General features: G+C 41.8%; 2 protein-coding genes across 4 annotated transcripts; one reads left to right on the top strand and one right to left on the bottom strand.

The window, feature by feature from the left end:
- Positions 1–2: 2 nt before the first annotated feature.
- LOC147248456 (solute carrier family 22 member 4-like) lies at positions 3–20,127 on the top strand. Of its 2 annotated transcripts, XM_086225669.1 has the most exons (11): positions 3–486; positions 751–854; positions 930–1,084; positions 2,047–2,218; positions 2,304–2,430; positions 3,288–3,388; positions 3,637–3,851; positions 4,089–4,271; positions 4,999–5,134; positions 5,603–5,681; positions 19,638–19,777. In XM_086225669.1, exons 1-10 carry the CDS (start codon positions 79–81, stop codon positions 5,679–5,681), a joined length of 1,680 nt encoding a protein of 559 aa, XP_086081795.1. In that variant the 5' UTR covers positions 3–78; the 3' UTR covers positions 19,638–19,777. The 2 variants fall into 2 exon arrangements, with proteins under 2 accessions (XP_086081795.1, XP_086081794.1); XM_086225668.1 differs by lacking the exon at positions 5,603–5,681 and having other exon boundaries at positions 19,638–20,127.
- Positions 20,128–21,866: 1,739 nt separating this feature from the next.
- irf1b (interferon regulatory factor 1b) lies at positions 21,867–26,302 on the bottom strand. Of its 2 annotated transcripts, XM_086226686.1 has the most exons (10): positions 26,147–26,302; positions 25,540–25,632; positions 24,855–24,954; positions 24,599–24,766; positions 24,446–24,477; positions 24,101–24,227; positions 23,884–23,997; positions 23,741–23,772; positions 23,455–23,572; positions 21,953–22,695 (listed from the first exon to the last, which is right to left on the bottom strand). In XM_086226686.1, the coding sequence occupies exons 2-10, from the start codon at positions 25,624–25,626 to the stop codon at positions 22,601–22,603; spliced, it is 873 nt and encodes a 290-aa protein (XP_086082812.1). In that variant the 5' UTR covers positions 25,627–25,632; positions 26,147–26,302; the 3' UTR covers positions 21,953–22,600. The 2 variants fall into 2 exon arrangements, with proteins under 2 accessions (XP_086082813.1, XP_086082812.1); XM_086226687.1 differs by lacking the exon at positions 23,455–23,572 and having other exon boundaries at positions 21,867–22,695.
- Between the last annotated feature and the right edge of the window lie 1,685 nt (positions 26,303–27,987).

Genomic DNA, 27,987 nt, shown 5'->3' with positions numbered 1-27,987 from the left:
TCTGTCTGACAGTGCTGACGAGCTGTTTGCTGGTCTTTGTCCAATGGTTTTCTTTTAAAGTGGCGAGCGACTTAAATAATGATTGAATCAAAAATCAGAGATTATGACAGTATCACGTCTTTTCTTGGATCATGGGGACCGTTTCAGCGAAGGATTTTTTTAGCACTGGCACTTAGTATTCTCCCAAATGGCTTTATAGGCATTTATATTGTATTTGTAGGCGATACTCCACCACACGAGTGCCTCGTACCTGACAACTTTAGCATCAGCGAGATGTGGAGAAATGTGACGATACCCTTGGAAAAAGTGGATGGGACTATGAAGCGCAGCTCTTGCTCTAGGCTCAATCTGGAAATTGTTAGGAACTACTCTGAAAATGCAATCCTTCCAAATGTAGATGTAAATGTGAGTGCAATTCCTTTGGAGGGTTGTCTGGATGGGTGGAAGTACAGCAAAGCAATATACCAGTCAACCATTGTCACAGAGGTGAGCAAGAGTTAACGTCTTTGTTTTCCAATGGTTTTAAGTTGCTTATCTGTAATGGAATAATGTAATTCAACATGATCATCCCTGCACTGGATGATTTGTCTTAGCGTGTAGAATAAATCTTTAATCGTACAATCCTCTGTTAACCGAATCGAGAACTTGCGGTAAATCAATGACTGCTTCCTCCAGCTGTCAGCAGGGGATGTTTAATATCATTCTTGCGATGTCAGTATCAAGACCTAATGAGTAATGTACACTCTGCAGTGGGACTTGGTATGTGAGAATGCATACAGAACTCCACTGACGACCTCTATCAATTACTTGGGGGTCTTAATGGGAGCCTTTCTCTCTGGCCAGATGTCCGACAGGTCTGTTCTACAGTGAATCAAGCATTTCCTGCTGTCTGTTGGTATTTAACTGACTTATCTGCATTTCCAACACAGGTACGGAAGGAAGCCAGCGCTCTTTCTCATGATGGCTCTTCAGACAGTCACTATTACAGCACAGATATTCTCTCCAAACTGGGAGGTCTTCACTCTTATTTTCTTCTTTGTTGGTTCTGGCGGATTCTCCAACTATATCATTGCATTTGTACTGGGTGAGTTTTTGATTAAGGATTCATATCTCACCAAATATGACAACTTGATGATAGTACCTCAGACTCTGAGATTCAGGCTTGGTGTGTGTGTGTGTGTGTGTGTGTGTGTGTGCACCAATGAGATGTTGGACGTTGACTCACTGCTGCCTCCAGCTTGTCTGAATCTGCGTCGGGGTTCTGACTGTGTTGCTAGGACAAGATCTCCATTTGCCTGCTGTCTGCCTATTTGCTTGGGGGATGGTAGCCACAGGACTGGCAAGTCGTGGAGACCAGGGACCGACGGAAGACTTTCAGTGCTTGAGTTGAGAACTACAGGCCCCAAACTAGACTGACACAATAAAGCACGCTTAAGGCTTACAGTACAAGTAGTTCCAAGATCTGAGAGTTGGATTTTATGGAGGTGGACAAAATGCCATGCCTTAGAGAAGTAGCCAACAGTGGACATACAGTTTTCTTCAACTGACGCTATCCAGTAGAGCGGGCCACAGATGAGTGGGGATGTATAGTGGACATATTTAGGGCACAAAGTATTTGGTGAAAGAATTAATGACAAACATGGCAAGCAGAAACAAAGGTTTTTGATGTCCTCAGACATGGAGGGCCACCACAAACCATACTTGTCATACAGCGCCAGTGCTTGATGGTACCTCAGGTGGCTGGTGAGCTTTGACAAGTTCCCCTACTGGAGCACCTGGGACCTGGCAGGATCAGGAATAGAAAGTGCTGCCAAACTACTCCAGTTTGTCCGTACTCGCCGGTGGTGTTCTCAGAGAGGAGCTGTTGGGTTGGCTAGAAATTCGGTCTTCCTCAGGAAGGAAGCAATTCAGTGACCGTCAAAGTGATTAGTGCCATTGAATCAATTAAAAAAAAAGGAAATGGATGCTGTGCTTTCCAATATTTTCTTGACATGGCTAGTATGTTAAGCAGTTCCTCTAGATGTGTCCTGTGTGATTTGCTTACAGGAACAGAAATTTTGAGCTCAAAAGTCCGAGTGGCCTTCTGCTCTCTTGGAGTTTTCATGTGCTCAGCCTTGGGATACATGGCGATGCCACTTGCAGCGTACTTCTTGCGCGACTGGCGGATGCTGCTGATTCCCATGGCTGCGTCTAGCTTGATATACGTGCCTCTATGGTGGTAAGAACGTACACATTTTAAATAATTGTTTGCTATTCCTTTGCTGACATCTTTAGCATTGTGATGATGCCCCCCGCGTCTCCAGGTTAGTGCCAGAGTCTCCTCGCTGGCTGCTCTCTCAGGGACGAGTGGAGGAGGCTGAGGCCATACTGAAAGATGCTGCCAAGAAAAACAACGTCGTGCCTCCAAATGCCATTTTCACACAAGCTGAGGTAAGTTTATCAGCAACTCTGGGATGTAATCTTTGAGTGTTAGTAGACATAACCTGGGACAGAGGTCCTGAGGAGTTAAGATGGATAAAGATAAAAGATAAAATATTCTACCATCATCTCCATCTTGGTTTTTGTGCAGCCGCTCACCTCTTCTTTTTTTGTCTAATTAGGAATTACTGGGATTGTTCCAGTATTTAGCATGACACTTGAAACTTGAAACACAAAAGCACAGCAGGATAATAGCCAAATCACTCAATAACATTGTATAATTTGGGTGATGGCATTAATATATTTGTGGTCAGTGAATGATGGAAGTCCTCCTTCAGTGAGGGGTCCTCTCAGGGATGTTCTCAGACACTGAAGGTTACAAGCTGAGGCTGTCGTAAGCAAAAAAAACCCCTCCCTCAGTGGGCGGACTTTGTCACAGCCTGCTCCCATGCAGCATTTCCTCACGGTCGTTTCTTTGCGTTTGTCGACCTTGGCATTCTCGCGGGATGATCTGATTGTGTTTGATCCCTAAAAATAAATATAACCAAAGCACTTGGGAAGAAAAATGCTGTAATTATCGGCAGCAATCTGCTCTCGCATGGGCTGGACAGTTTCATTCAATACTCAGGAACTATTGATGCAAGTCTGAGCTCTGAGTGCCCATCCAGCTTTCGACAACCCTAGAGTGTTGTGACTGGTGTCTTTTCTGATTTCTAATGCACTTATTTATTAAGTCTTGACTGCAGAGTAAGAACATGTCCAGTATCACATGAGCTCCAGTGTTTGTGTTGCAGCGCCGATGCCTCATTCAGATGCATTTTTAGGTTTCCAGTTGTCAAGTTGTTTAAAACCAAAACTGTTTGTCCCAGGTTGAAGATGCAATGACTATGAAAGACACAAAAATCAACATTTCTGCCATCCTGCGCAGCTGGGACGTTCTCTCCCTCACGTTACTGTGTTCACTTCTGTGGTAGGGACATTATTTCTACATGTATTTTTTCCACACCATAAGCAAGAGGTTAAACTCAGTGCCAGTTTTTCTTTTGTAATCAATAAGCCCAGTTACTATCAAACACCTAAGTTACTGGAACACCTTCAAGCAATAATGGTCTTTCCCTGTGACGTCTTCGATATGCAAAATTAACCCTAATTTCACTGCAAAATGACTTTCGCTGTGATTGTTGCTTTTTTTTTTTGCTGTCCTAAACTTCCCCGCAGGATCGCCATCACCATCAGCTACTATGCTCTGATCCTCAACACTTCAAACCTGCACGGCGACCCTTATATAAACTGCTTCCTGTCAGCTGTAACAGAGGTGCCTGCTTACATCATTGCCTTGGTGCTGCTCCAGTTTTGCTCGCGGCACTTGTGCCAGTCTTCAACACTCTTTCTGGGTGGCGTCATGATCCTGTGTGTTCATCTCATTCCAATAGGTGACGTTCAAATGCGTTTGCTCTCACACACAAACTGTTGTTAAAGCATCGTGACAGTTTAAAGTCAATATCATTATAGTAAATAATACACCAATATTTTTTACAGAGGCTGTTTTTACAGGACAGAAATGCAAGAATGCTAATGGCGCATTCAGATCAAACGCAATCGTCAGACATTGAGAACTTTTGACATTTTTATGGCAGTTGTAATGTTTGTTTCTCTCCTGACTTCCCCAGATCAACCATGGGTGGCTATACTTCTTGAAATGTTGGGAAAATTTGGCGTCACGTCTGCATTTTGTGTAGTGTACACGGTCACATCAGAGGTGTTCCCCACTGTTATTAGAAACACGGCTATGGGGTGTTGCTCCATGGCTGCTCGTGTTGGAACCATCATCTCTCCCTTCATCATTTACCTGGGTGAGTATTTTTATGGCGGGAAATGTAACTGTTAACATTACTTTTTCTCGGACGCTGTTAGCTTAGCACAATAGCTTATAATGGATGGTAAGTCTAAATATACCAGTCAAAGGTCATCAAATTAATAAGGTGCAGGGTCTCGGTCTGTCCAGAGTGAAACCGACTCTCCCTCTCTTTAACGGGCAGCCTTGATTAGTGGTTGGTCCTCTCATCGTTAACAAACATTCTGTTTTGTAGTTCTGACTGTAGATCTTATTGAGAAATGACATCATGTGTCATGTTCATTGTAGTTGGATTATTTCAGAATGTATTCATGAAGGCAAAGATAGTTTTGCGGGATGCTGACACTTCCCACCCAGCGTTCATTGGACTAAGCTAAATAGCAGTTAGCCACTCGTTTCTCTAGCGCCCCCTCAGAATAAAGAAGGGTTTCTATCTTCTTATCTGCTCTCAGGAAACAATGCCAAATGTGTGTATTTCCCCAAAGTTTGCGTGTTTCTTTCAGTGTTTTGCTTTCTGCTGTTTATGACAATGGATTTGTTTATGAAAGCTTCTGCTAATTAACATAAGAGTAATGTCCTGAGAATGATTGTTATGTATAAAATCAGTGGTTGTTTTTTTTTGAATGGTTGCTTCTGTTTATTTATCTGTGTTTTTATTGTTGTTATTTGATTTTTCACTTTTTATCATTATTTTTATTATTGTTGTTGTTGTTGTTGTTATTCAGGACGATATTTCAAGGCACTTCCGTACGTACTGATGGGCGCTTTTACCATTTGTGGAGCCCTCATGTGTCTCCTGCTGCCAGAAACCTTTGGGAAGCCTTTACCAGAGACCATATCACAAGTGGAGAAGATATGCGGGTGAGTTTACACACAGCTCACGTGTTTAGTGCATAAAGATGTGGCGGCCGTTCAAATATTGGAGTAAAAGGACATTGTCTGTTGGTTAATTCTTTCCGAGTGCCATTTTCTTGTACTGTTGTAGAGCTTTGAGGCAAGTAGTGGCAGACAGTATTTGCCCCACCCGTCCACGTTATCTCCCTGCCACTGCGATTGTTGAACCTTGCACATGAAATGAGTGTCTCCCGCAGCTTGGTTTTAACCTTTGCTCTTCCCCCTCAATGAAAGAAAATAGCTTTCATTACTTTCTTCATTTCTGTCCGTCTCCTGTTAAGTAAGAATCAACCTTTTTTTCTGTTTCTGCTGCAGTAATCTTGTATTTTAGGAAATGCGCGACTTAGATTTGACATTTTTAAATCTTTACTGTTGCTGTTGCGCTGTCAAGAATGGTTTTGTTATTATTTGTTTTTTTTTTGGCTATTTCAACAGGCGAAGAGGGAAAAAAGAAAAGGAAGCTCACAACGAAGAGAGCGCCACTGATTATCAGTGTAAACAATCAAAGTTCTAGGTAATTTTTTTTTTGTGTGTGTAACATTGAATATCATGCGATGGTCAAAGATTATACAGTACCTAAAACTGCAACCTTGACTGTTTTTGTTCAAATTATTTATATTTCTTGTTTTTATTTCTGTTTATTTCTATTTTGGGTTGTGGTTTTTTTTGGGGGGGGGGGTATTTATGTCTTTTCAGTGATTTAAATTCCCTGGCATTCCCTCTAGATTTAAATATCTTTATTTTCTAAAGAAATATATATAATAATAATCATTTGCTATGTTTTAGAACTGTAGTTGTAAGAATTAGAGTAGGATTCACAAAAATCTAAAAAACAAATTTTGACACTGCATGTTCATATCCAGTCATACTGTTTGGTCTAAGAATGTGAAACTCCCTCAGGCATGATTGGCCTCTCTATTTTTCCTCTCATGACCATCAACTTGAAAGAAGAAAGAAAATTCCGGTAAAACGTTAAGATGTATTGAAGTATGAATATAAAAACTACTACTACTACTACCATTACTATGAAACTGTATCATCACAAACTCTCGCATAATCCACATCTTCATTATCCAGCCGTATAACGCGACACCAAACACTTGACACTTGCTGTTCGGTGCAATCAAAGTGGTAGTTTTCGCTTTTGTTTTTCCTTTTTTTTAGGAAAATAAAAGTGTTTGTGGATTACCAGGCTTCTTGACTCTTACCAGATGATTCGCAGGATTTGCAAAAGGACGTTTTGTGTGTGTATGTGGCGTCCAGGTGCGCTGTTAGCTTCTAGCTTCACTTAATAGTGGTCTGTTTTGCTTTCTGGAGTCATAAATCAGTGATGCAGGTGGGGGGGCGTGGGTATGTTTTCATGAGAGGGCAGCACGGTGGTGCAGTGGTCAGCACTGTCGCCTCACAGCAAGAAGGTTCCAGGTTCAAGCCCCGGCTCCATCACAGGATCTTTCTGTGTGAGTCTGCTTGTTCTCCCTGTTCCTGTGTGGGTTCTCTCTGGTACTCCAGCTTCCTCCCACAGTCCAAAGACATCAAGAGGGGACGAGGCTGATTGATACTCGAAATTGACTGTAGGTGTGACTGTGAGTGTGAATGGTTGTCTGTCTCTATGTGTTGGTCCTGTGATGGACTGGTGACCTGTCCAGGGTGAACCCCACCTCTCCCCCAAAGGATAGCCCCCCCCCCCCCCCCCTTAACAGGTTAAGCGGTAGAAAACGGATGGATGGATGTTTTCATAAGATCAACGCCCCTGTTTGTGAATAGTTGAAAGGCAAAGTAAACTTTATGAAGAGAGAATGAATGAACAAATAATGATATTCATTATAATATTAATAATATTTAATATTATAATGAATTGGATACAAATATGATCAAGTAAACCAAAGTGAATTTTTCTTCTGAGCCTTTCATATGCTGCAGGAGATGGAAACTGAGTGAACATGGTTGTAGTTGTCGCTCTCATTTATAAACTCTGTTCAGAATAAATGCATCACACATTGTCAAATATTCCTTGTCGTCTCATCTCAGTCCTGACGTTTGACGCTACAGGGGAAACACGCGTTTCTGCGGAAAGCGGTCATTTCACTTTAACGTCACATCTGGCAGGAATCTTGAATAACTCCAATATACTCCGCTTTTTCTTTTGATTGTTGTAGATTTGTTATATAATTAAAAAAAATTTTTTTAAAGAGTTGTTATTTCTGTCGTGCAGTGACAAGTCTTTTCAAGCGTCACCCGCAGCAGCAGCTCAGGCGCAAAAGGGAGGAACAGACAGGAATAAAAGTGAAAGTGAAGCTTTGCAGACCCGGAGTCACCAGAATATTTCGTCTTGGTTTATCCAGACTTCGAGACATTTAGCGGATTAACGTTCGACCATCACCTCCACTTGGCAGGATGTTTCCTCATTTTCATGTAAGGTCAGTTTTCTCTTCGAGCACAGACCGTTATCCCTTGCCTTCTGCAGTAGATGATGTGTCCTCATCGTGCAACGCTGTTCGTGTAAATGTCAGAATGTGTCAGAGGAACGTATTCTCTGACAATATTTCTGGCAGAAATAACGCTGTTAGAGCCGAGATGTTTTGGTAATGACGGGTTTTGAACGCATTTTTGAGACGATCCATGTGAATTCCTAAATGAAAGTAATTTACCAGCAACAGATGGCTTGCGCTTTCGTTTTTGTCGTCCGTTTCTCTGCACGTTTCGACTCAGTCTTAAAAATCCGCTGTCTTACAAACCACATACTGGTGTTTGTTTGTTTTTAATTACACGGTTGGTTTTTGTAACCTAGTTTTGCTTTTCTCGAGCCACAACGTAAACCGATTCGTCAGCTTTTTCTTGTTCTATCATTTTTTTCCCCCTATTATTGGATTTAAAGTCATGGTGGCCTCAAAGCACAATGATTTAATTTTTTGAAATCATGGTTTCGCAGGCCGTGGTGGGCCTCTTTAAATCCCTCCAGGCCGTTGTTGTTTGGGTCAAACTGCATGGAGATGCAGCCAGATGTCGCCAAACCTCCAAATGTCATCCGTACATTTTTCAACACCTGCGTCGTCTTCCGTGAGAACTGAAGTCAGTGTCAAGTCAGTTTTATTTGTACAGCGCCAAATCACAACAAAGTTCTCATGTCACTTTACAAGTAGAGCAGGTCCAGTACCACACTCCACTCCACACTCCAGTGAATCTCCACCCAACAATTGTCCATGAGCGAGCACATCCTGGAACAGCAGCGATGAAAACCACAGGCAGGAACGTCGAGCAGATCCAGGCTCAGTAGGGACGGCCTTCTGCTCTGACCGGTTGGGGGGGGGGGGGGGGGGGGGAGAGCAGGAGAGCAGGCGAGCAGGCAGAGACAAAGACAGATGTAAGTTGCCTGACTACTGAGGGCTTTTCATGTTAGAAGGAGAATTTGGAATTCTATCCTGAATTTGACAGGGAGCCAATGCTGAGAAGCCAGTACAGGAGAGACGTGGTCGCTTCTACGAGTTCTAGTCCACAGGAGGGCAGCAGCGTTTTGGACCAGCTGGAGAGGCTTTAGGAACCTCCTGGTGCAGCCTGATAGGAGGGAATTGCAGTAGTCCAGCCTGGAGGTGACAAAAGCATGGACTAGTTTTTCTGCATCTGTTTGAGACAGGATGTGCCTGATCTTATCGATGTGACGTAAATGAAAGAAAGCAGTCCTTGAGATTTGCTCAATGTGGGGGTTAAAGGACAGATCCTGATCAAATAGACCTTACAGTAGTGTTGGAGGCCGGGGTGACGTCATCCAGGGTACCGATCTCATTAGATGAGGTGTTCCTGAGGTGTTGTGACCCAGCACAATAACTTCAGTTTTATCAGAGTGTAATAACAGGAAATTGCGGGTCATCCATGTTTTTGTTTCCTTCAGACAGTTCCAGTTTCATCCGCTGATTTGTTTCAGGTGGATGCATTGATAAGTACGGCTGCATGTCGTCTGCATAACGGTGAAAGTTAATGAGTGTTTCCCTGCCCTACTCTTCTACCGCTCCCCCTTATTTGACATTGCGGTTAGTAGAAAATGTCTTACATTTATTCAACGCACCAGGCGCCTCATATGTGTTCAGTTGTTAGTGATGTGTGTTGTTAGGGGGAATTCCTTGACCCTTAATCACAGTGATGCCAATTAGAATCCCTGCTTCCACCTGTTATTGAGGGCCAGAGTCATGCACACTTGCTCTCTGACCTGTAGGTGGCATCATTACAAAGCACTTTTGTTGCCTCCTTCAGATGCTTTTAATATTAATGCTTTGTTATTAGTTAGTTTAGTTTAGTCATGAATATTCTTTTACTGAATGTCAAGAATCATTTCGTGTAAAGGCGATATAATGTCCAGCAGAGCAGCACAGTTTTGAAAACAATTATTTCAACTAATATTGCAGTTGCAATATAATTTGCTATATTGGATGGAAGGTTCATTTTTATGCCCTTTTCTTCCCAATAAAAGCCCAGGTATGAAGAATATGTGTAAAAAAGACATTCCTTCAGCACCACAATATTTCATTAAAATTGTAGTTCGACATAAAAGCTGTTTCACCAATAAAGTTGCACTTTAGTGTGATTTTTTTTTTCTCAGTAAGGTGAAAGATTGAAGAGTGCAGATGACAAAATTGCAATTTGAATTAGATGTTGATTAAGCATGCATCCCTGTTCATCCCACACCAGTCAGGAGCTCTCACCAGCATTGGTGTGAGACACAAGACTGTTTTGTGAGTGACCACTAGATGGTGCCAAAGCATTAAGAATAACCAAGGTGCCTCCTGGGCTCTTGAAGGCATGACACAAAGGACGTATCCTCTCGTTTACAAGGCCCAAACTAAAGTCTGTTATTCTTATCGTTTGAAAAAGCTCTTTGGATATTTTGATCATGCAAATTTTTATAGGTGGTTTGTCAAGTGAAACAGGATCTCAATCGCTTATTCGAACCCCCACCCAGCAAAAATGCTGATGAAATACAGTGAAACAGGAAGCGAATCCTTTCAACAAGGTCGGTGGTAGTTGAGGTTATGTAACCCAGCGATCTAGGAGAGGCCTAACAGCCGAAACAACATTTCATTTCAAACTTTACCACAGTGGCATAAACTACCAACACGTTTCCCAGTATCTTAACCAGGCGAAATGTTCGTGCAGAAAGACCCACAAAACCATACTGAAGATATCTGACAATCTACATTCCTGGGTGGCGCCTAGGAATGCTTGTGTCATTTTCTTTTCTTTTTTTTTTACTTTGCAGCTTGACCTTTGTTATGAATCAGATTTTAATTAATTTAAATCATGTTCAATTGAACCCAAATGTCAAAGTGCACATGCTGTCTTCATACAAATTACTCAGCCAAAGTCCTGAGTAGTAAAGCATCTCTGCTCAAAGTCTAAGTGTTAATCAATGCACAGGAGTGATGATTGAAGTGTTCTGATTCTTATTGTTTCAAGAAAAGGACACAAACCATCTGAGGGCACAAGGGTTCTGAATAGTTTGCATTTCTCTTTATTTTGCATGAGACGCTTAACCATTCAAAAGTAAATTTTCCCATTAAACGGAAAGAGCGGTTATAATATATTTGATGATCTTTGTTTTAAAGGGCAGGATGTCAGAGCTAATAATGGCATGTTTTGTCTCTTTGTCCGATGAAAAATAAACAAGCACCATGAGCAACATCCTGAGTGATTAAAGTATGCTTTATCCACAGATGAACTGTTTTGATTCAGACAGCCTCGCCTGAGTGGAACTCACTTTTTGAGTATAAAACAAACACGGATAGTATTTGAAAGCTGCCAGCTACTGTCACCAATATCTCTGTAGCCAACTTTGCGGTAGAATCTGATTAAATGAAAGAAAAAGTGGCATCAGTAGGAAAAATACAACATTTCCCCTAATTTTGGGAAAGCAAGTGCTGCTGCTGCTTCAGTTAAAGACAGTGCTCCAACTGACCTGTCTCTGGTGCAGCTCAGCTGAGGGGAATGACAGTAAACCCTGAGTATGATTTCCTGACTCTGGAGCTTTTTCTGTGAAACGAAACTCAGGCTCTCCCCTCTGAACAGCACCACCTGCTGGTCAAATAAAATACAGACTACATGTCTTCTATAAAGTCATGTGATTTCAGAGAACTCCGTCTCGTCTCAGGTCAAGCTCTGGCTTGGAGTTGGAGACATCTGCTGACTAACACTCTGATCAGCATCCAAACAACTGCGAAGTGAATACTAATGATCTGTTTTTACAACTGCGTCTGACAAGAGCTTGGATAGATTAGACAAGTTAGTTCTGGGTTAAAGTTGATGTGTTAGTGGCTGGGGAAAATAAGGGACAAGTACTAATAATAAGACAAATAATGAGGTGGTTTTTGAGGGTCATGGGGTGATCTAAGGCTAAACTGTGTGGAGCTACTAGAACACAAAAGTTTAACACCAGCTATTTGAAAGGCGACCTGCTACACAGTATCTTTAGCATGTGCAGCTGTAAACAGTGTGAAGTGTGTGAAAGCTCTGACAATGGACTGGTGAGTGTCAGAGCTGGACTGGAAGATGGTGGCCTGGTTATATTTACCTCACCAAGGAGGCATTGTGATCAGCGTTGGTTTGTCTCTAAGAGGTTGAATTCAAAAAGTTGAGGATGTATTTATTATTTAACTTGGTAGGGTGATAGAACTTAGGCTAAGGAACTATGTGGACGCTACTGTGATATCTACCACCTGCCTAAACACCAAGTCCACCCCACCATGGCACCATTATTTCTTGATGGCAGCGGCTTTTGTTTTTTTTTTTATGAGCAGTACACAACTTCCTGGCAGCACAGCTAGACAGAAATCTTCAGGACTTGTTCAAAGTTTTGACTTGGCCCCTAAACTCTGCAAATCTTCATATGAAGCAGGATCTTCTGGATATGCAGCGAAATGTAATCAGTCCTCCCAGCCCAAGGTGATCATTTACATGATGGAACTGCTGCCAACTTCAGAGGTCGTGGTCGTTTATCTGTCATGAGAAAAGTGGAGAGTGCATGAATTGGCCATTCAGCTCTGTTATAATACCCAGATGTGTGACCCCTGAAACTGACAGGTGTGAGATTTTGTTTCAAGATTTCACGACTGCTACGGTAGATGTGTGCGGAGCTTTGTTGTTCGATGAGGTTTTTTTTTGTTTTGTTTTTTTTAACGTGGAAATTTATAGGGTATAGGGTGTTTTATCCTGTGGTTTGGACTACAATTCTTCATAAAATCCTCCAAGAAGAAGGGCATGAATGTACTCTGTTAAAGATCTGTTTTTAAACAGGTCTTACTTGCTGCTCTCTGTTTCCTGCATTTGATGTTGTTGGTAGGACTGACTGAGGCCACACCCACAGCAGAGGGTATGTCAACACAAGACAAAGCATTTCCCTTCAAAAGGCCATTTTTGATAAAACGGCAGGTGTAGGCCCCACCACAGGTTCACATCCAGACCACATGATCTTCTTTCGTCGTCATCAGATACTTTTAAAATATCTTTTTCACACCGTCTCCTCCCTAAGTTCACCACAGCTCAGTTAATGTTGACTCAATCAGCACAGATGTTGCATTTTGATGCCATCGTTTTAGCCTACAGACAGATGTTTAGGCATTGAGTCCTGTTGGTTATTAACCATGATGGAGAGTTTCCCGTGTGCTAAGACAAAGAACATTCCACAGAGTTAACAAATGAATAAATGCTGTGTTGTTGCCCATGGGTTTCTGGCTTATTCTCTAAGTGCTATTTGTATTGTTTCCAGCTGTAAAAAAAAAAAGATTTGCCTATTCAGATAACTTATATGCTGCTACATACCTAGATACTATTTGAGAGAATAGAGTGGCTGTTGTTGGATAGATCAACTGGTAAGGGTTCAACTGCAGTTTCAGGTTGTCCTTGTGAGGCTCACAGCTGAGTTTGTGCTGAATGAGACAAGGATTCAGCTGACAACCACTTTCTAGCTCTGGATGACCAGTCAAAGGTTTTTTTATACCACAAGAAATGAGGGACTCTGTGGTATAAAGTATTTGCTTTTGATGTAAATTTGGGAAACATAGCAAGTTAAGAGGTCTAAGTTCTAAGAGCGAGGATATACCAAACCAAACTGGAACTGGGAATTAGATGTGCCTAAGTACATACCAGCGGGTGGCAGTAGTTGTCTAAGTGGACAAACCAATTATGACCCTGGATTGCGTAAAGCAGTGTTTAATGCACATTTTCACTCAGCACTTTTCTAATCGAGAATCTGACTGTTAAAGAAGTTGCAAATGCGACTGATTAAAGGACGTTGGCTTTAAGAGGAAATTGACCTTCAGGGTTTGCCTTCTCAGTGAAACTTGTTTGCTGTTGCTCAGTGTTTTTATCATGCACTCATTTGCTGATGCCAGCCAGCTGGTGAGAAAAATGTCTCTTATCATGGATCTCCATTGCTATTCAACATGCTCAATGGACTAGAAAAGGAAGAAAAATGCAGACAAGTGCCAGCGAAACAAACTGCAGAGACTAGAGCCTCTGATACTTTAGTGTGTCGGAGGCTTGATAAAAAAATAAACTAGAATCATGCTGAGCTGTTTATTTCCTCGTTCTTTACATCTCCCATATAACATGCAAATTGCATGATGGAGAAAAATGTAGACTTGGATGCATGAAAAGAACACTTCAGGAAAACCACAAAACGGCAGTTAGATGTAGCTGTGGTTAATATTTGTCGATGAAGCCAACCAAACGTAGCTATTCTCGGGAGAATTCTTAAATATTTAGATAATTCTGTCCTGTTGCGAGTGTTCTTTGAGGGTTTACAATCATTCTGTGGGATTTTTCAGAACGCCAAGATGTAAAAAGATGTTCGGTGAGTGCCTGAATTTACACTTGAGAGTGTCCGGGTTAACCTGCTTTTTGTTTTGCTTCTTGGTGAGGTATGATGGGCACAATACCATCGCGCTAGTTTGAGGTATCCATCCCTGTGTGTGTGTGTGTGTGTGTGTGTGTGTGTGTGTGTGTGTGTGTGTGTGTGTGTGAGAGAGAGAGAGAGATAGAGAGTTCAGTAAACAAGAGTTCAAGTCTTTCCGGTAAATCAGCCAACTGGCAAGCTGTTATTCTTTTGGTCCTCCTTTTTCAACCCGCAGCGCCCCCCCCCCCCCCACACACACACACACACACACACAGTCTCACACACACACACACACACACACTCACATAAAACAACACCCACACCCACCCACATAGACCCATGTTGAGCAAGAGACAGTGGCAGGGCCAGTGACAGTCTTTCCTGAAAGTCACCTGACTTTCTCTCTCTCTCTCGCCTTCATGCCCTGTACCTCTGCCTCTGTTTGTCTGTCTGTCTCTTTTGTACACACATAGGATCGCTCACAGTAGATTTTTTTTGGCATCCAAACGACTTCCGTTTACAGAACGGTCACAGTTGTGTTGGACAACATTCAACATAGAAGTTTGACATTTTATTTCAGGTGATTTGTACTCTTATTTGACTGGCAGTAGTCATCCGGCCCAGAATAGCCACCACAGATCCATTGGTGGCCAGGCTCGATACATCCCCCAGCACGTTAGCAGCCATTTGTAGCATAAATAACCACAACTTCAGTGCGTCAAAATAAGTCTCTTGAAATGTGTGCGCAGCATTGCACTACATTTTGTGGCAAAAATTCAGAAATGCGCACGCACACATACACAAACCATTGTTTGTTTGTTTTTTCTTACACTATTATATAACACTAAAACTACACTTGCACTGTGATCCAACACAATCCAGTGATGTCCTACAACAATTCAATTTGGGAGATTTCACGGCGAGAATTCTCCTTGAGAGTGAGTTGGACACAGATCAGAATAAACAAGATGGAATCCGGCTGAAGGTTCCGACGCTCAGTTCCTCTCGCCATTGTTATGATGAGGATCTGAGCCTGTCCGTGCAGGAAAAAAAATGCACTTTTAGCGTGTGTTCATTTGACTCTCACCAGTTGCCTTATCAGACTACACTATGGCCCCAGCAGCAAACTGTTGCTCTACACTGGAGCGATTTTAAAAAATGCTTTGACCAAAAAAACAAAAAAAAAGTTCAGAAAATGGCAAAATCTGAAGTTCACCGTGAATGAGGTTGGTCAGGTAGTGAAATGGAAAGTTTGAAAGTCTAGCTGACAAAAACTCCTCTCTCATGTCTTGCAAAGAATTGACCCACTGACCAAATTAAGACTGAATCTTGTCTGGTGTACTCTAACCCTGAACTGAGAGTGCAGCTTGTTCTAGTTGAACCGTCTGTGGTACTCCTCTGCCCCACTGCGTGCTCATCGTCATGCTAACAGGACAGCTTTAATGTTTCCTGTGAATCAGCAGACTAGTATGAAGGCCAGTGTTCAAGCCAATCAGAACTGTGACTGTAAATCCAAGGCTGAGCTCCAAAACATTATTTTTTTTAGCTTCTTTTTTTACATCTTTCATTTCATTTGATTGCTTATTATAATTTTAAAAATATATATATTTTAACCATACTTTTTTTTCCCCCAGTTGCTTGTAAAGCAGTTGAAGCAGAACGATTTGCCTCCTGAGTTTATGACATTTATTTTTAAAACAGGACCATCACCGATTGTCAGCACGAAACAATTTAATTTCCTGTTAAAAGAGAGTCAGACAAAGGACAAGTTCCTGTTAGAGAGAAGAGGGTGGGAGGGTCGTTGGAGCTTCGTGGTATCACATTCCTTGCTACTAGCAGGCCAACAGACTGCCAAACAAGCTGTCATGTTGTTGATAAATCGTGTTTAGGGCTTGATATTCCAGAAGAGATCAGATGAAATAATAAGACTGCAATATAATTGTAACTCAGAGTCAGAAATGTTTATATTTCTGGCTGTGAGATCTTCCTCTTGCTGAAGAGTGACAGACATTTTTATTCACTAGAGTTAGTACAGTCCCTGTATCTGTCTGGGGACATTTTTTAAATTAATGAATTTTATGCACATTCTCTGATGTAAATACATTTATTAAAAAAGATAATAGATAAAGCGTAACTGAATCAGCGCAGTGTAGACCTTGGATTTTAAAACTTAGAGGTGCACTAAACACTGTTGCATGGTTGTTGCAAGCTGCCCGGCCCCTGAATGGACTATGAAACACAGGGCGAACAAACGGCAAACAAGCATGTGTAGCTAGAGTGTAGTGAGGATGTGCACATAAACATAACAAACCACGTTCCAGCCAATCACCAACAAAATGGTTGGAGAAGGGGGGGGGGGGGTGGCGTGTTGGTGTGCGTGCATACATTGGGGAATAAGAGAGTCGATTGACTGGCATAGTCACAAGCTGCTAGTTAACTAGATGGCTAGTGACCGAGGCACGACCAAAGAAAAGACATTCACAGGAATATTTTATTTTGAATAACCTAATATCGTAAAGATATTGTATAAAGACTTAGAATATAAACTTACTCACTGAACAGTTGGAGTTTGCTCGCTCATCTTCGCGACGTTCGCGCAGCACGTTCATGACATTTACAGAAAGCGGGGGGAGGGGCGAGCTCACTCCGTGTTTGTTGGTTATTGACATCGAACGCCAGCGGACCTCAGTTAGCAACGCTTAGTGCACCTTTAAAAAAGAAAAAAAAAATACTGCACCATTCTGACTTTTTAGACTTGAAACAGATCATTGAGGGCTTCAGAAGCCTAATCCATTACACTTAGAAATGTCTTCAAATAGGACTCCCAGTGAGTTAAGTATAAACTTTTTAGACACTAATATTCCATCTTCTAGGGGGCTGCGCCCATGTTGCGCAATGTTAGTGCTCGCCACAGGGTTACATTTTGAGAGAGATGGTGAGTATCTCAAGTGAAGATCTTTGGGGAATACCAAGTCGGCGTGATGACACCCCACAAGTCCCTTCATGCTGTGTGTCCGTAAAAACTTCAGGGGAAGTTAAATTGTATGTACTTTTTCTTTCCTTTCACAACAGTTCAAGACCAGCCACTGCAGAGCTTCACTCTGGGATGACTCAGTAGATGTTTACACATGTGGAAAGCACCAAAGAGATTTCTCTTGGTTTCCCTAACACCCCCCCCACACACACACACACACACACACACACACACACACACACACCACTTGTTGTGGGTCCTTGCAGTTTAAGTGTTGTAGTTGCCATCTCATTTTTGAATGAGGAAGGCAAGAGCAGCCATTTGTTGTCTGTCTTGTTTGTTTAGAACATGACCAGTGTACCACACCTTTTCCAAACACGTTTATACTGTAGGGCTGTTATCCGTGTTCTTTCCATGTTAACCGCCTTATTTTTAGGGGAAAAAAAACGTTGGTGGAAATTTCAAAAAGAGTGCATTTTTTTGGACTTTTTCCATGGTGAAAAAATTGTCAAAGGCCAAATGAGCACCAAAATTAAATGTCTTAAGGAAACATTGGAAGCACTTCGCAGGTACATCCCCGGGACACACTTTCGTTTCCGCCTCCATTTCTTATACTACTGCAGCAAATGTATCCCTTTTCTCGACAGTAAGGGAACTGAAAGTCAGAAACTTCCAAATTGAAATTTCAAAACGACAAAGTCCAGAAATAAGACAGTTGCATCAGAACTGGATGAAAAAAGACCACTGGATACGGGTCCCCATCAGTTGATTTACAACAGAGAGATCAAGCTTTTTCAGTTACAGTCAGTCTCCACAGTTCAAATTGATAGTAAAACATGTGATTATAACTTGACCATTAACAGGCCAAATAATATTTATGTCACACACCTCAGTTTCTGCAAACATACACCCTCATCTCATCCCTGTTTATTCATCTTTTCACTCAATAAACCTTTGCTCTATGCACTTAATTGAAGTTGTAGAACAATCAGACTCTGTTACTTTATTATTCATGTATTTATCTTGGTTTTGTTTGTTTTTTTGCTCCCAGTGTGTTCTCCCAGTGTAATTTATGCATCTAATTCTATAAGTCACATTCACGCCTGGAACCGCTCAGTAGGCTACAACCCCAGTCTGATCTCCGCCAGCAGTGCAAAGTCTTCTAGTGGGTAATAGAATGCAGGTAATCTCAGTTTTAAAGGTTTACACAGATGCTGTAATAAAATAATATTCTTCAAGGAACACGTCAGCTTTTTGGAAAGTGCTCTCATTTGCCCTCCTCCCCAGAGCCAGACCAGAAGATAGATACCCTTCTGTCCTCTGTGCTCCGATAAGGAACGGAGACACTCTTAGACCACCTAAGTGCTAGATAGCTTAGCGCTTTCAGTGGTAGTAGATGGGAAGTGTTAGCACACCTGTTGAAAGTCATCCAGTAGATAATCCTCTTCATACCAAGTTGATCATGACTAATAACAGTCATCACCTAGTTGTCAACAAATGTTCGGTTTGGAGGTGCAGTGTCAAATCCCTGCGCCTGGTCGGGAAAGTAGTTCCATGTGTTTAATTATAAAATAGCATCAGCTCATAATTTTAAGGAATGTTATGCACGACCCTCTCTGTATTTTTTGATGACGTTACACCGACACCTTCCTCCCAATTACGATTCATAGCGCTAAGCTAACAGTTAGCTGGTGTCTTACAGTATCCATCTTCTTTTGAAAAAAAGTTGGCATTATTCTTTAAAAAAAAAAAAGTGAAATCAATTGTAGTTTTGAGTTTTAAACATCTTGGCTCTACATGTGGAAACACTGGTTGATGTTTTTATTAATTAGCTATTGAACTCTGGCACGCAGTTGTAAAAATCACTACTGTATTGTTGCATCAGGACTTTTACCCTGAGTTTGGATCCAACTGTGTGAGCTATTGACCCCCAGATTCACCGATAACAAACAAACGAGTGTGTGTGTGTGTGAGAGAGAAAGAGAGAGAGAGCGAGAGTGTGCAAGCGTACCTGTTCAGCCACTCCAAACAACTCATCGATTATTTCAGAGGAATTATTTCAACTTTGCTTCCGTGGTGACGTTAGCAGAACTCAAACACTTTACAATAAAAAGCTTTTTGTCAACCATGTCATAAACTGGCTGCCTTCCTTTACTTTGGGTTTTTAGTGCTCATATGACCTCTGAATGCTTGTTTGGAGATTAAGGTTTATGCAGGCGTTCATCTCCTTCATTTCAGTGGGTGCCTTTATTTTTTTTCTCTCCCTGTATTGCCTCGTTGCTGCTGGTCATAATTTTGTCCTCCATAAAAACTGGATACAACAAAGATTGTGTTCACATGCACCTGTGTAACCATGTTATTCCCAGATTTTGGAGGTATTCTGACTATGGTCAAACACGAGAGTGTGAGACTTTTTTTGTCCGACTTTTTTTTTTCTCTTTTAACACTCGCACAGGTCCTCTAAACTTTATTCTTTCCTTGTTCTTTCATTTCAGATTTGTAAACAGGAGCAAGGGTTTTTGGTCACAACATTAGGAATCAAATGACACATCTCAGATTTGAGTATTTGCAAAATAATAATGCAGGTATGTATTAACAACTTGTCTGCTTTCTTACAGAGAATCTTTCCTCCGCCTGTGGGACCTCCTGAAGATGTCGAAGGACGAGATCATACCCGTTCTTTGTGTGCTAAAGAACAAACGCAGCTGCAGAACATGGACAAACAATAAAAAGAGGTGTGTAGGCAGCACTTGAGGGGTTTCGCATTTATCGTCTATGCTGTTTGTTAAAGCATGAACTTGTGACCTGCAATGTAAATTACTCAAATTCCTTTTATTTATTTATTCATTGACTAAAAAAGGTGATTACGTTGATTAAAAACAACAAGAACTAAGGTATCATTGACTCAACCGCATTGATTTGGGAATGATTTGGCGCGTGAAATGTTTGACGGAGTACGACGAGTAGCTGCTGAGCCGCATCTAAATCATCTTCTTCATGTAATTACAACTCTCAGCTCGCACACTCATAATACCAGCCTGTGTTTTTATGATAATTATGTATGGATGTATATAGTACATTGAACACTGCAAATAACCAAGTTCTAATAAAGATATACGTTACTTGAAGTGGATTTTTTTTGTCAATTTTTTTTTTTTATTTTTTTAAAATGTTTTTTTAATTGAAATATAAACCCCCTGAATTCAAAGTGAGAAAGAATGAGAGAAATCCCTCAGGAGAGTATCAAATTTTGACCATCACCAAATAATTTAAAAAAGTAAATGCAGTGTGTCCATGGTTACGTTGTTTTGAAACTGTTTGGACATTTATCATCTCATGTTTAACCATTGCAAAATGTCCAAGTTATTAACTCAGATGTGTAAACAGAAAAGAATGTGAGCAGACTCATTCTATTGGTGTAACTCCCATTAAATCACAAGTCAAAGTCCTATTTCCTCATGTTAATTATAATTATAGAGGTGAAATAAACGACAAGCTCTCTTCAGCTGGGCTCAAAGCAGGTTTTCCTGCATTGGCTTGAAAAAGAAGAGCACTGGTATGTCACTGCCGTCTTAGCATGCTGTAGAACCAGCAACGCCATCTCTTTTAATTCCACACATTCTCCTGCCATGACCACCCATCAAAAAAAGTGAAGTGCTTCATGTTTTATATTGAGTGTAAGGAGATTTTTGACTAGAAATTAAATACAAACAGCTGTATGGTTTGCAGTGTCCTGACTCTAAGTTAAATAATTTGTCGAAACCATAAACTAAAACACGGTACTTTCGTAAATAAGATGATAATGTCTTATCTTAGGGCGGCACGGTGGTGCAGTGGTCAGCACTGTGGCCTCACAGCAAGAAGGTTCCAGGTTCAAGCCCCGGCTCCATCACAGGATCTTTCTGTGTGGAGTCTCCATGTTCTCCCTGTTCCTGTGTGGGTTCTCTCTGGTACTCAGGCTTCCTCCACAGTCCAAAGACATCAAGAGGGGATGAGGCTGATTGATTCTCTAAATTGACCGTAGGTGTGGCTGTGAGTGTGAATGGTTGTCTGTCTCTATGTGTTGGCCCTGTGATGGACTGGCAACCCTTCCAGGGTGAACCCCGCCTCTCCCCCAAAGGCTGCAGGGATAGGCTCCTGCCCCTCGTGACCAACACAACAAGCAGTAGACAATGGATGGATGTCTTATCTTATCTTTTATTGATTTACTTTATTGGACATATAATGGCTTTAGTCGGTGTGCTAAGGTAACAGTTCTCTTCTAAGCCTGAACACGTGCGACTATCCTCCAACTGTCCTAAGACACATGTGGGTGTGCATGCTGCAGTGATGACTGCACCGCTGCAGTTGTAACTTATTGGACTGTTCTAAGAATTTGCTTATTCATAGTGGGAGTATAGAAATGATTTTTTTTGCTGGATGTGACAGCAGCAAACACACTGTCTGCACATGACCTGGTTAAAAAAACGTATACCTCATAATTCCGCCTTCGCTGACGGTGAAAGCAGTTTCTACTCCCAACGTTAATGAGAGGAAGACGCAGCGAATAACTTTTATAAGTGAAGTTCGAAGTGATGGGATTCACCGGGGAAAAACGGAAGGGGTACTTCAGAAAAACACCGGCGCGTGTGCACGGTATGACACACTGTAGGAAAACACGGGAGTAATCAAATGACAAATGTTATAAATTACAGTTTTAATTGTGGTAATAAAATAATATCAGATGAGTATATAAAATGGAATATATTATGACTGAAGTATTATAGCGCTGTTATCAAATCACATTTTTTTTTCTCCACTGGACATAAACACATAATGCTTTTAAGTTGAATATATTGTTATATGATGAAACTTGAATTTAAGAGGAAACCGTAACCAGGATAGCCGAACTCTTCCAAATGACCCAACCACAGGAAACCTTTTGTTTTAAGTGTCCCGCTCGAGGACACTTCCGGGGTGAATTTTGGATAATATGAGGCTTTAACACCTGGTTACGTTTTCACATTGGCCCTTTGTGAAAATAATAGTCATATTCAAATGTTTACAAATAGTCTTTTATTTATTTTATACAAAAACACACAAACAAATAATATATACAAGATCTTTGTACAATAGCCACCAGAACTGTAAGGTTGTATAGGAAGATATTTAAAAAAAATTTTTAAAAAGCTAAAGTCCCATCATATTTGCTTGAATACTGAACGGAGAAAGAGATTTGATACTGGAATTATTTATAGTGATGAACGTAGAGAAAATGAGCCTACCTCTATTTATATCTACAAAAACGCATTTCTGTCCTTTTACAAATTCTTGTGTTAACTGAGCACCAAAATGCCTTGAACCAGCCAAAAGCATAAATGGCGTACAGCACGTTTATGCAGAGACGATCCACCTTCAGCTTCTTGAATCTTCATGAGTTCAATAAATTGGTGCGAGATGAGAGGATGAGAGCTTTTCTGCTTGGTTTGTTTGAGGTGTTTTAGCTTGACGTGGTGACACCACCAGTCACTGAGGGATGATTCACTGAGATGATGGGCAGGAAGAGTCTTTAAAAAGAACATCGTTTGCTCTGTCTTGTCCTTCAAATGCTGCAAAAAGTGTCCCAGAGATTGTCTGTGGGGCTGATGATGTGTGAGCCTAGCATCGTGTACTGTGGCTGTTCGTCCAGGTCTTCTACTGTTAAAACAGAAAAAAAAACAAAACATTAGGATTTTGATGAGGAAAAAAAACTGCACAAATGATAATGATGATGTAGTCTATTCTTCATGAAGACTTCTTAACTGTTTAATCATCCTTGTGAGGGTTACTGCACGCGCGCGCACAGGAATATTATATTGGTTCGTAATATTTGAGAGATTGCTATCCTGAGCTCACAAAAAAATATTTTTCTCTCCCCACGGACACTTTGTGTGATCCAAATGCAGCGTTTGGACAGTTTTGCTGTAGTTTGTTAGCTCCGAGCTAAATATATACTTGGGTCACAAAGAAGCAATTCAGGCGAAAAAGAAAAGAAAACAACTTTTGTGAGCTCAAGGCACATATGTGTGAATACACTACTTTGGGGGACCTATCACTGTTTGATAGGGCTGCACGGTGGTGCAGTGGTCAGCACTGTGGCCTCACAGCAAGAAGGTTGCCTGTGTGGGTTCTCTCTGGTACTCCAGCTTCCTCCCACAGTCCAAAGACATCAAGAGGGGACGAGGCTGATTGATACTCTAAATTGACCGTAGGTTTGAATGTGAGTGTGAATGGTTGTTCGTCTCTGTATGTTGGCCCTGCAATGGACTGGCGACCTGTCCAGGGTGAACCCCAACTCTCGCCCATTGATGCTGGGATAGGCTTGGGATAGACCCTTACTAGTAAGGAATAAGCGGAAGACGACAATGGAAGTTTTTGATAGCTTAAGTGGTTGTCCTGAGTATCTAGCTCATTTACCTGAGGACGATTCACTCCAGTGGCTCCCTGGACTGGTGCATGCTTCATTGTTCAGGAACCCCCTGCTGTCTGATATGCCTGAATCCCAGTTTGTGTCTTTCTCCAGTTGCTCGCAAATCTGAAAGAGCAACACTGGACTAAGTATGGACTCCCAACAAAAAGTTGTATTGTTTTGGGTAAAATTCACTAGCCAAGGAAGCAGCATAAGGCAAACACGGGTTTTCCTGGCAATGAAAACACATGCAGGTAAGATAAGGAGCCTCAGGTGGAAGAAAGCAACGCTTACCTCCATGATGTCCTCGTAGTTGTAATTGTAAGCTGGAAGATCATCACGGAGAGAGGGAGAGAGGAAAGAGGACATGAGTATGAGCAATCTAAACCATTTATTACCCAGTCTACAGTGTAATGTGGTCATGTTTGGTGGCTTACTTGGGCTGTGGTCAGGTGAAACTTCAAACCTATGGCTGATGTTTTGAAGGCTGTCTGACCCGATTTCAATGGTTAGAGACCAGTCAGGAACATCAGAAACCATACATGCCAGATCTGGAGGGAGAACGTTGGTGAGTTAGTTCTCCAGGTTCCAGTGGTGAGCTCAAGCTACATGACGTGACCCCCCCCCCAGGCAGAGATGAGCAGAGTTGTTCACCTGGCAGCTCTGTATTCACCGTGCTGTCGACCGTGTTCTCCTGTGTGGAACAGACGTCACTAGGCCGTGGCGACTGATCGGCGGGAGACTGACTGTCACTGTAATCCATGTCTTCTCTGGTCTGAACCTGTAGGGGCAGATAATAGCAACAGTCGGTGAGACGTAGTCACGAGGGGGATAAAAGATCGCAGCAAAACCAGCAGTTGTTGATACATCAATGCTGTTATTTGATGGTGCAAATCTGGGTCAGTGTGGGCGAGGCATCATTTGAATGAGCCTCTGACTTCTTAACTCCACACATAAATATAACAGGTGCAGCGGTGTAAGAAAAGCTTAAGTGTTTACCTTATTCGTCAACTTTGGTTTGCTGCGTTTTTCTGTGAATGTAAAGGAAGCAAGTGTGAGTCACCTGAAGTATTAAAGAGTTCACAGCGTCAAGTGTTGTTGAGAGTCAGTTCTCAGTTTTAACTGTATGCTTGCTTCCTGTCAGTTTCTCACCTCTAGATTTCAGGCTGGGAGGCAGCATCCTGAAGACACGCATGGCTTGGTGGCCTTTGTTGACACTCTTGTCTTTCACCTCCTCGATGTCAGGAAGTGAATTCATTGCACAGCGAAAGTTGGCTTTCCATGTTTTCGGATCACAAATCTGACCCGTGGTATATTTCCCTGCACAGTGTGATTAAGGTTAGTTTCATTCTTCGAAAATGAACATTTTCTGCTTACTGTGTGTGTGTGTGTGTTCATGATAACTCACCTGTGTGAATGGCCCACTCTTTGAAGAGACAGGCATCTTTGTCCATCTCCCAGCCATGGCGGGCTGCATGCTTCCAGGGGATCGAGAATATTTTCTTATCCTGGAAAAAATACGTGTGAATTTAGATTAATTCACTACAGTAGTTCAAGAGGCTGCCAGCCACAAAAAAGTACCCTCAATGACACGGTCAAAGTGTTTCAGTACTTTTTTTTCTATAAATACTCTCGTGCTGCATGATTACTCACACGTAATTGTAAAATTAAGGAGCTGCAAGCTAAAAAAAAAAAAAAACAACAACTAACAAATGCATTTATTAATTCAAATTGGCAAATCTTTGCTATTTTGTTTTTTGTTTACTCTATGCTGTCTTCAAGTAACATATTTTTGTCGAGAAGTAGACGTTTCAAAATGATACGTAACTTTTGTGCCTTTCTTGATAGCCCGGCAAGAACACTAGAGGGTGTAGTACACTATAACACTAAAATAAGATGTTTATTATATTGCAATATAGCACATAATAACATAGAACGTGCAAATAGTGTGTGTCAGGTACAAAGACTCGTGCAGGAAAGGAGCGAGCACTTTCCTTCCTCCGATGTTTTAGCGGTATCTCTACAACTCTGACACACACGCGCGCGCGCGCACACACACACACACACACACACACACACACACACTCCCTCACCCTGTCCACCCAAGTAAGACCCGGGATGGCGTTGGATTCGATCATTTTCTCCAGCCAGGGCCGCATCCTCATCCTTGCAACAGGCATGTCTGCCTAAAACGAGTAACGGAGGGAAAGAGAGGAGGACAACGTCTTTAGATAGAAAAAAATAAGTGAGTTACACAGCAGAGACAGCGACCTGTTAGATTTACTGCTGCCTGCTGGCGGAGTAGCGGAGTGAGAGGAGGGTAAGAGGAGGGTAAGACGAGGTCACGGCCGGGGCGTGCGGAAGAGGAGGGAAGGAGGTTACAGCGTGGGAGACAGTACAGTATAAAGGTCATGGTCCGTCTTAATGATGGACTTTTATTGCCTTTCCCGTTCAAAATGTGTCCAGATTAAATTCCAATTTTGCTTTAAAAACTTGCAATGACTTTAGTTTGCGCGCTTGAGCATGTGCAGTCTGGGGAGTGCACACGCCTCTTTTAGTTCTGCTGCGTCATACAATATAAAGTACTCGTAACTGAAGAGCCAGATGCAACACGATAAGTTACTAAAAAAATAAATGCAGGATAAGATTATGAAGGGGTTTGCGTGCATGTAAATAATAAATTAATATGAGCTAACTTACAGGTTGTGTTGTATCTATTATCCTCAAAAGAAATAAAAAATATCAAAAAATGAGATAGTCCGAATATTCAAAGTTTGTTCCAGAGAAACGTCTTCTCGTCTTTGTGTGTCCGGCTACAGCTCTTTATGAAGAGTGGTGAGATCAGACTGGCACAACCTCTTTTATGGAGTACAGTGAGCGGGTATTCCCAGCAGATCGAGAGGGAGGGGACGCTGCAAAAAGTGTCCAACCCTTAAATTCAGATAACACGATTCTTAGACGGTTCGACAGTTTGTTAATATAGAATGATCATTGTGTTCCAAACAAGAAGCTTCTACATCTGAGAATCATCCCTGTAATTCGTTATTATTAATTTCTTGCCATTTCACTGCATGTATGGTGATAAAGAGGCAGATGTAACCAAAATAAAGACTCTGAATGGAAGAATTTAAAAACTCTTCTTTCTGACTGTTTATTTTATTGTAAATTACCGCATTGATGCATATCTGCTGGTATTTTCCCACTGCTTCTGATACATAAACCACACGTCAATACACACTTTTTAGAGCTTTATTTTGTTTAATTTATTTAGTCCAAGCTGGATGTGGTTTTCTTACAGCGTGCAGGTTGCGCATGCGCCGTTTCATATTCAGCAAACCCGAGCGTTTCCGAGAAATCACATTGTCGAGGGCGAGGAGGAAGTAGGTAAGAATCCTGATCCACTTAGGGGGGAATTCTGCACGTATGCGGACCAGGACTGTTTATTCACCCTGGAGGTTTCACCTGTCAATCTTACAGGTATTGCAGTTATAGTTGAAACGGTTCCAAAATAAATAATTAAAATAAAACAACTTCTGCATGATGTGTTGAAGTTTTATCATTCTAATTTAACCACATTGATTAACCCACTATTTTAATTCATTAGTGAGAGCATATTTTTTATCAGTTGTATGATGATTGCAAAATAGTAAAAAGAAGCAAATGCACACGATATATTATATATTAAATATTTCTTTAGGGCATGGTTCTTGCATAAATCACCTGCGCGCATTCCCACGCACATTCATCCTCCACCAGATGCCAAAGTTCATCCTGAAGCCTGGCATGAGCTGCAGTCCTTCAGTGTAAACAGCAGCCGAGCTGAGAAGTTGGCCATTTACAGGAAATGATGTAGGAATTTCTCCAGCCGCTAGGGGCAGTGTGGTACTGGGACTCATGAATGTATCATTCGGCTGCGTGATGCCTGAGCGACAGCAAAAACATGACGCGGAAGCAGCAGCAGCCGGGAACGCGGACAAAACAAACCGTTGTCATTCATAGGCGTGAGCGTCAGAGCAAGTGAGAGCGCAGCGGCTTGGTCGAGCGGATAGAAACGTGTGGCTTTTCTTATTTTGTGTCGCAGCTTCAACGGAGCTTCGGTCTCGCAGGTGAAGTTTTTACAACAGTGCGCGTTCACTCACAGGTCACGTTCTCCTTGAGAATTTGGGAAACCCCACACGAGTTGTCACGCACCGGTCCAGCTGTCCAGGGGCTTCCCGAGCCAAGTGTGTGTGTGTGTGTGTGTGTGAGAAAGAGAGAGAGAGAGAGAGAGCGCTCTCCTCCCTCACAGCCTCCTGGAGGGCGCTCTTCATTCGAAACGATTAGCTGGGAGATTTCCTGAGAGGTCGTCATGAGAAGAATTTAGGAATTTCCAGACAGGGAGGGAGAGACCCGGGAGATATTTTGGATTCGAAGAGGGCAAATGTCCCTTTTTTTTCCACAGTAGTCATGTTTTCTGTTTCGTTTTTTTTTTTTTTTTTAACACATGCAGCTCCCTGGAGGCAAATGATGTAACTGAGGGAAGAAATATGGGATTTCCAGGA

The sequence above is a fragment of the Aulostomus chinensis genome, chromosome 15 (genome assembly GCF_037954235.1).
Source record: "Aulostomus chinensis isolate RoL2024-O1b breed Wild chromosome 15, RoL_Achi_v1.0, whole genome shotgun sequence".
In the NCBI taxonomy this organism is placed as follows: Eukaryota; Metazoa; Chordata; class Actinopteri; order Syngnathiformes; family Aulostomidae; genus Aulostomus; species Aulostomus chinensis.
The sequence above is the reverse complement of the archived record's forward strand: the minus strand, read 5'-3'. Positions and strand labels throughout refer to the sequence as shown.

What these genes read in the sequence shown, in the direction of transcription:
- LOC147248456 (XM_086225668.1), top strand. Translation starts at nt 79, where the DNA reads ATGATTGAATCAAAAATCAGAGATTATGACAGTATCACGTCTTTTCTT. An exon ending in TCTGGCCAGATGTCCGACAG is followed by an intron (nt 855 to 929) that starts GTCTGTTCTACA and finishes TTTCCAACACAG; the next exon opens with GTACGGAAGGAAGCCAGCGC. An exon ending in TTACTGTGTTCACTTCTGTG is followed by an intron (nt 3,389 to 3,636) that starts GTAGGGACATTA and finishes ACTTCCCCGCAG; the next exon opens with GATCGCCATCACCATCAGCT.
- irf1b (XM_086226686.1), bottom strand. Translation starts at nt 25,626, where the DNA reads ATGCCTGTTGCAAGGATGAGGATGCGGCCCTGGCTGGAGAAAATGATC. An exon ending in TCCCAGCCTGAAATCTAGAG is followed by an intron (nt 24,478 to 24,598) that starts GTGAGAAACTGA and finishes TTACATTCACAG; the next exon opens with AAAAACGCAGCAAACCAAAG. An exon ending in ACTACGAGGACATCATGGAG is followed by an intron (nt 23,573 to 23,740) that starts GTAAGCGTTGCT and finishes TTGCTCTTTCAG; the next exon opens with ATTTGCGAGCAACTGGAGAA.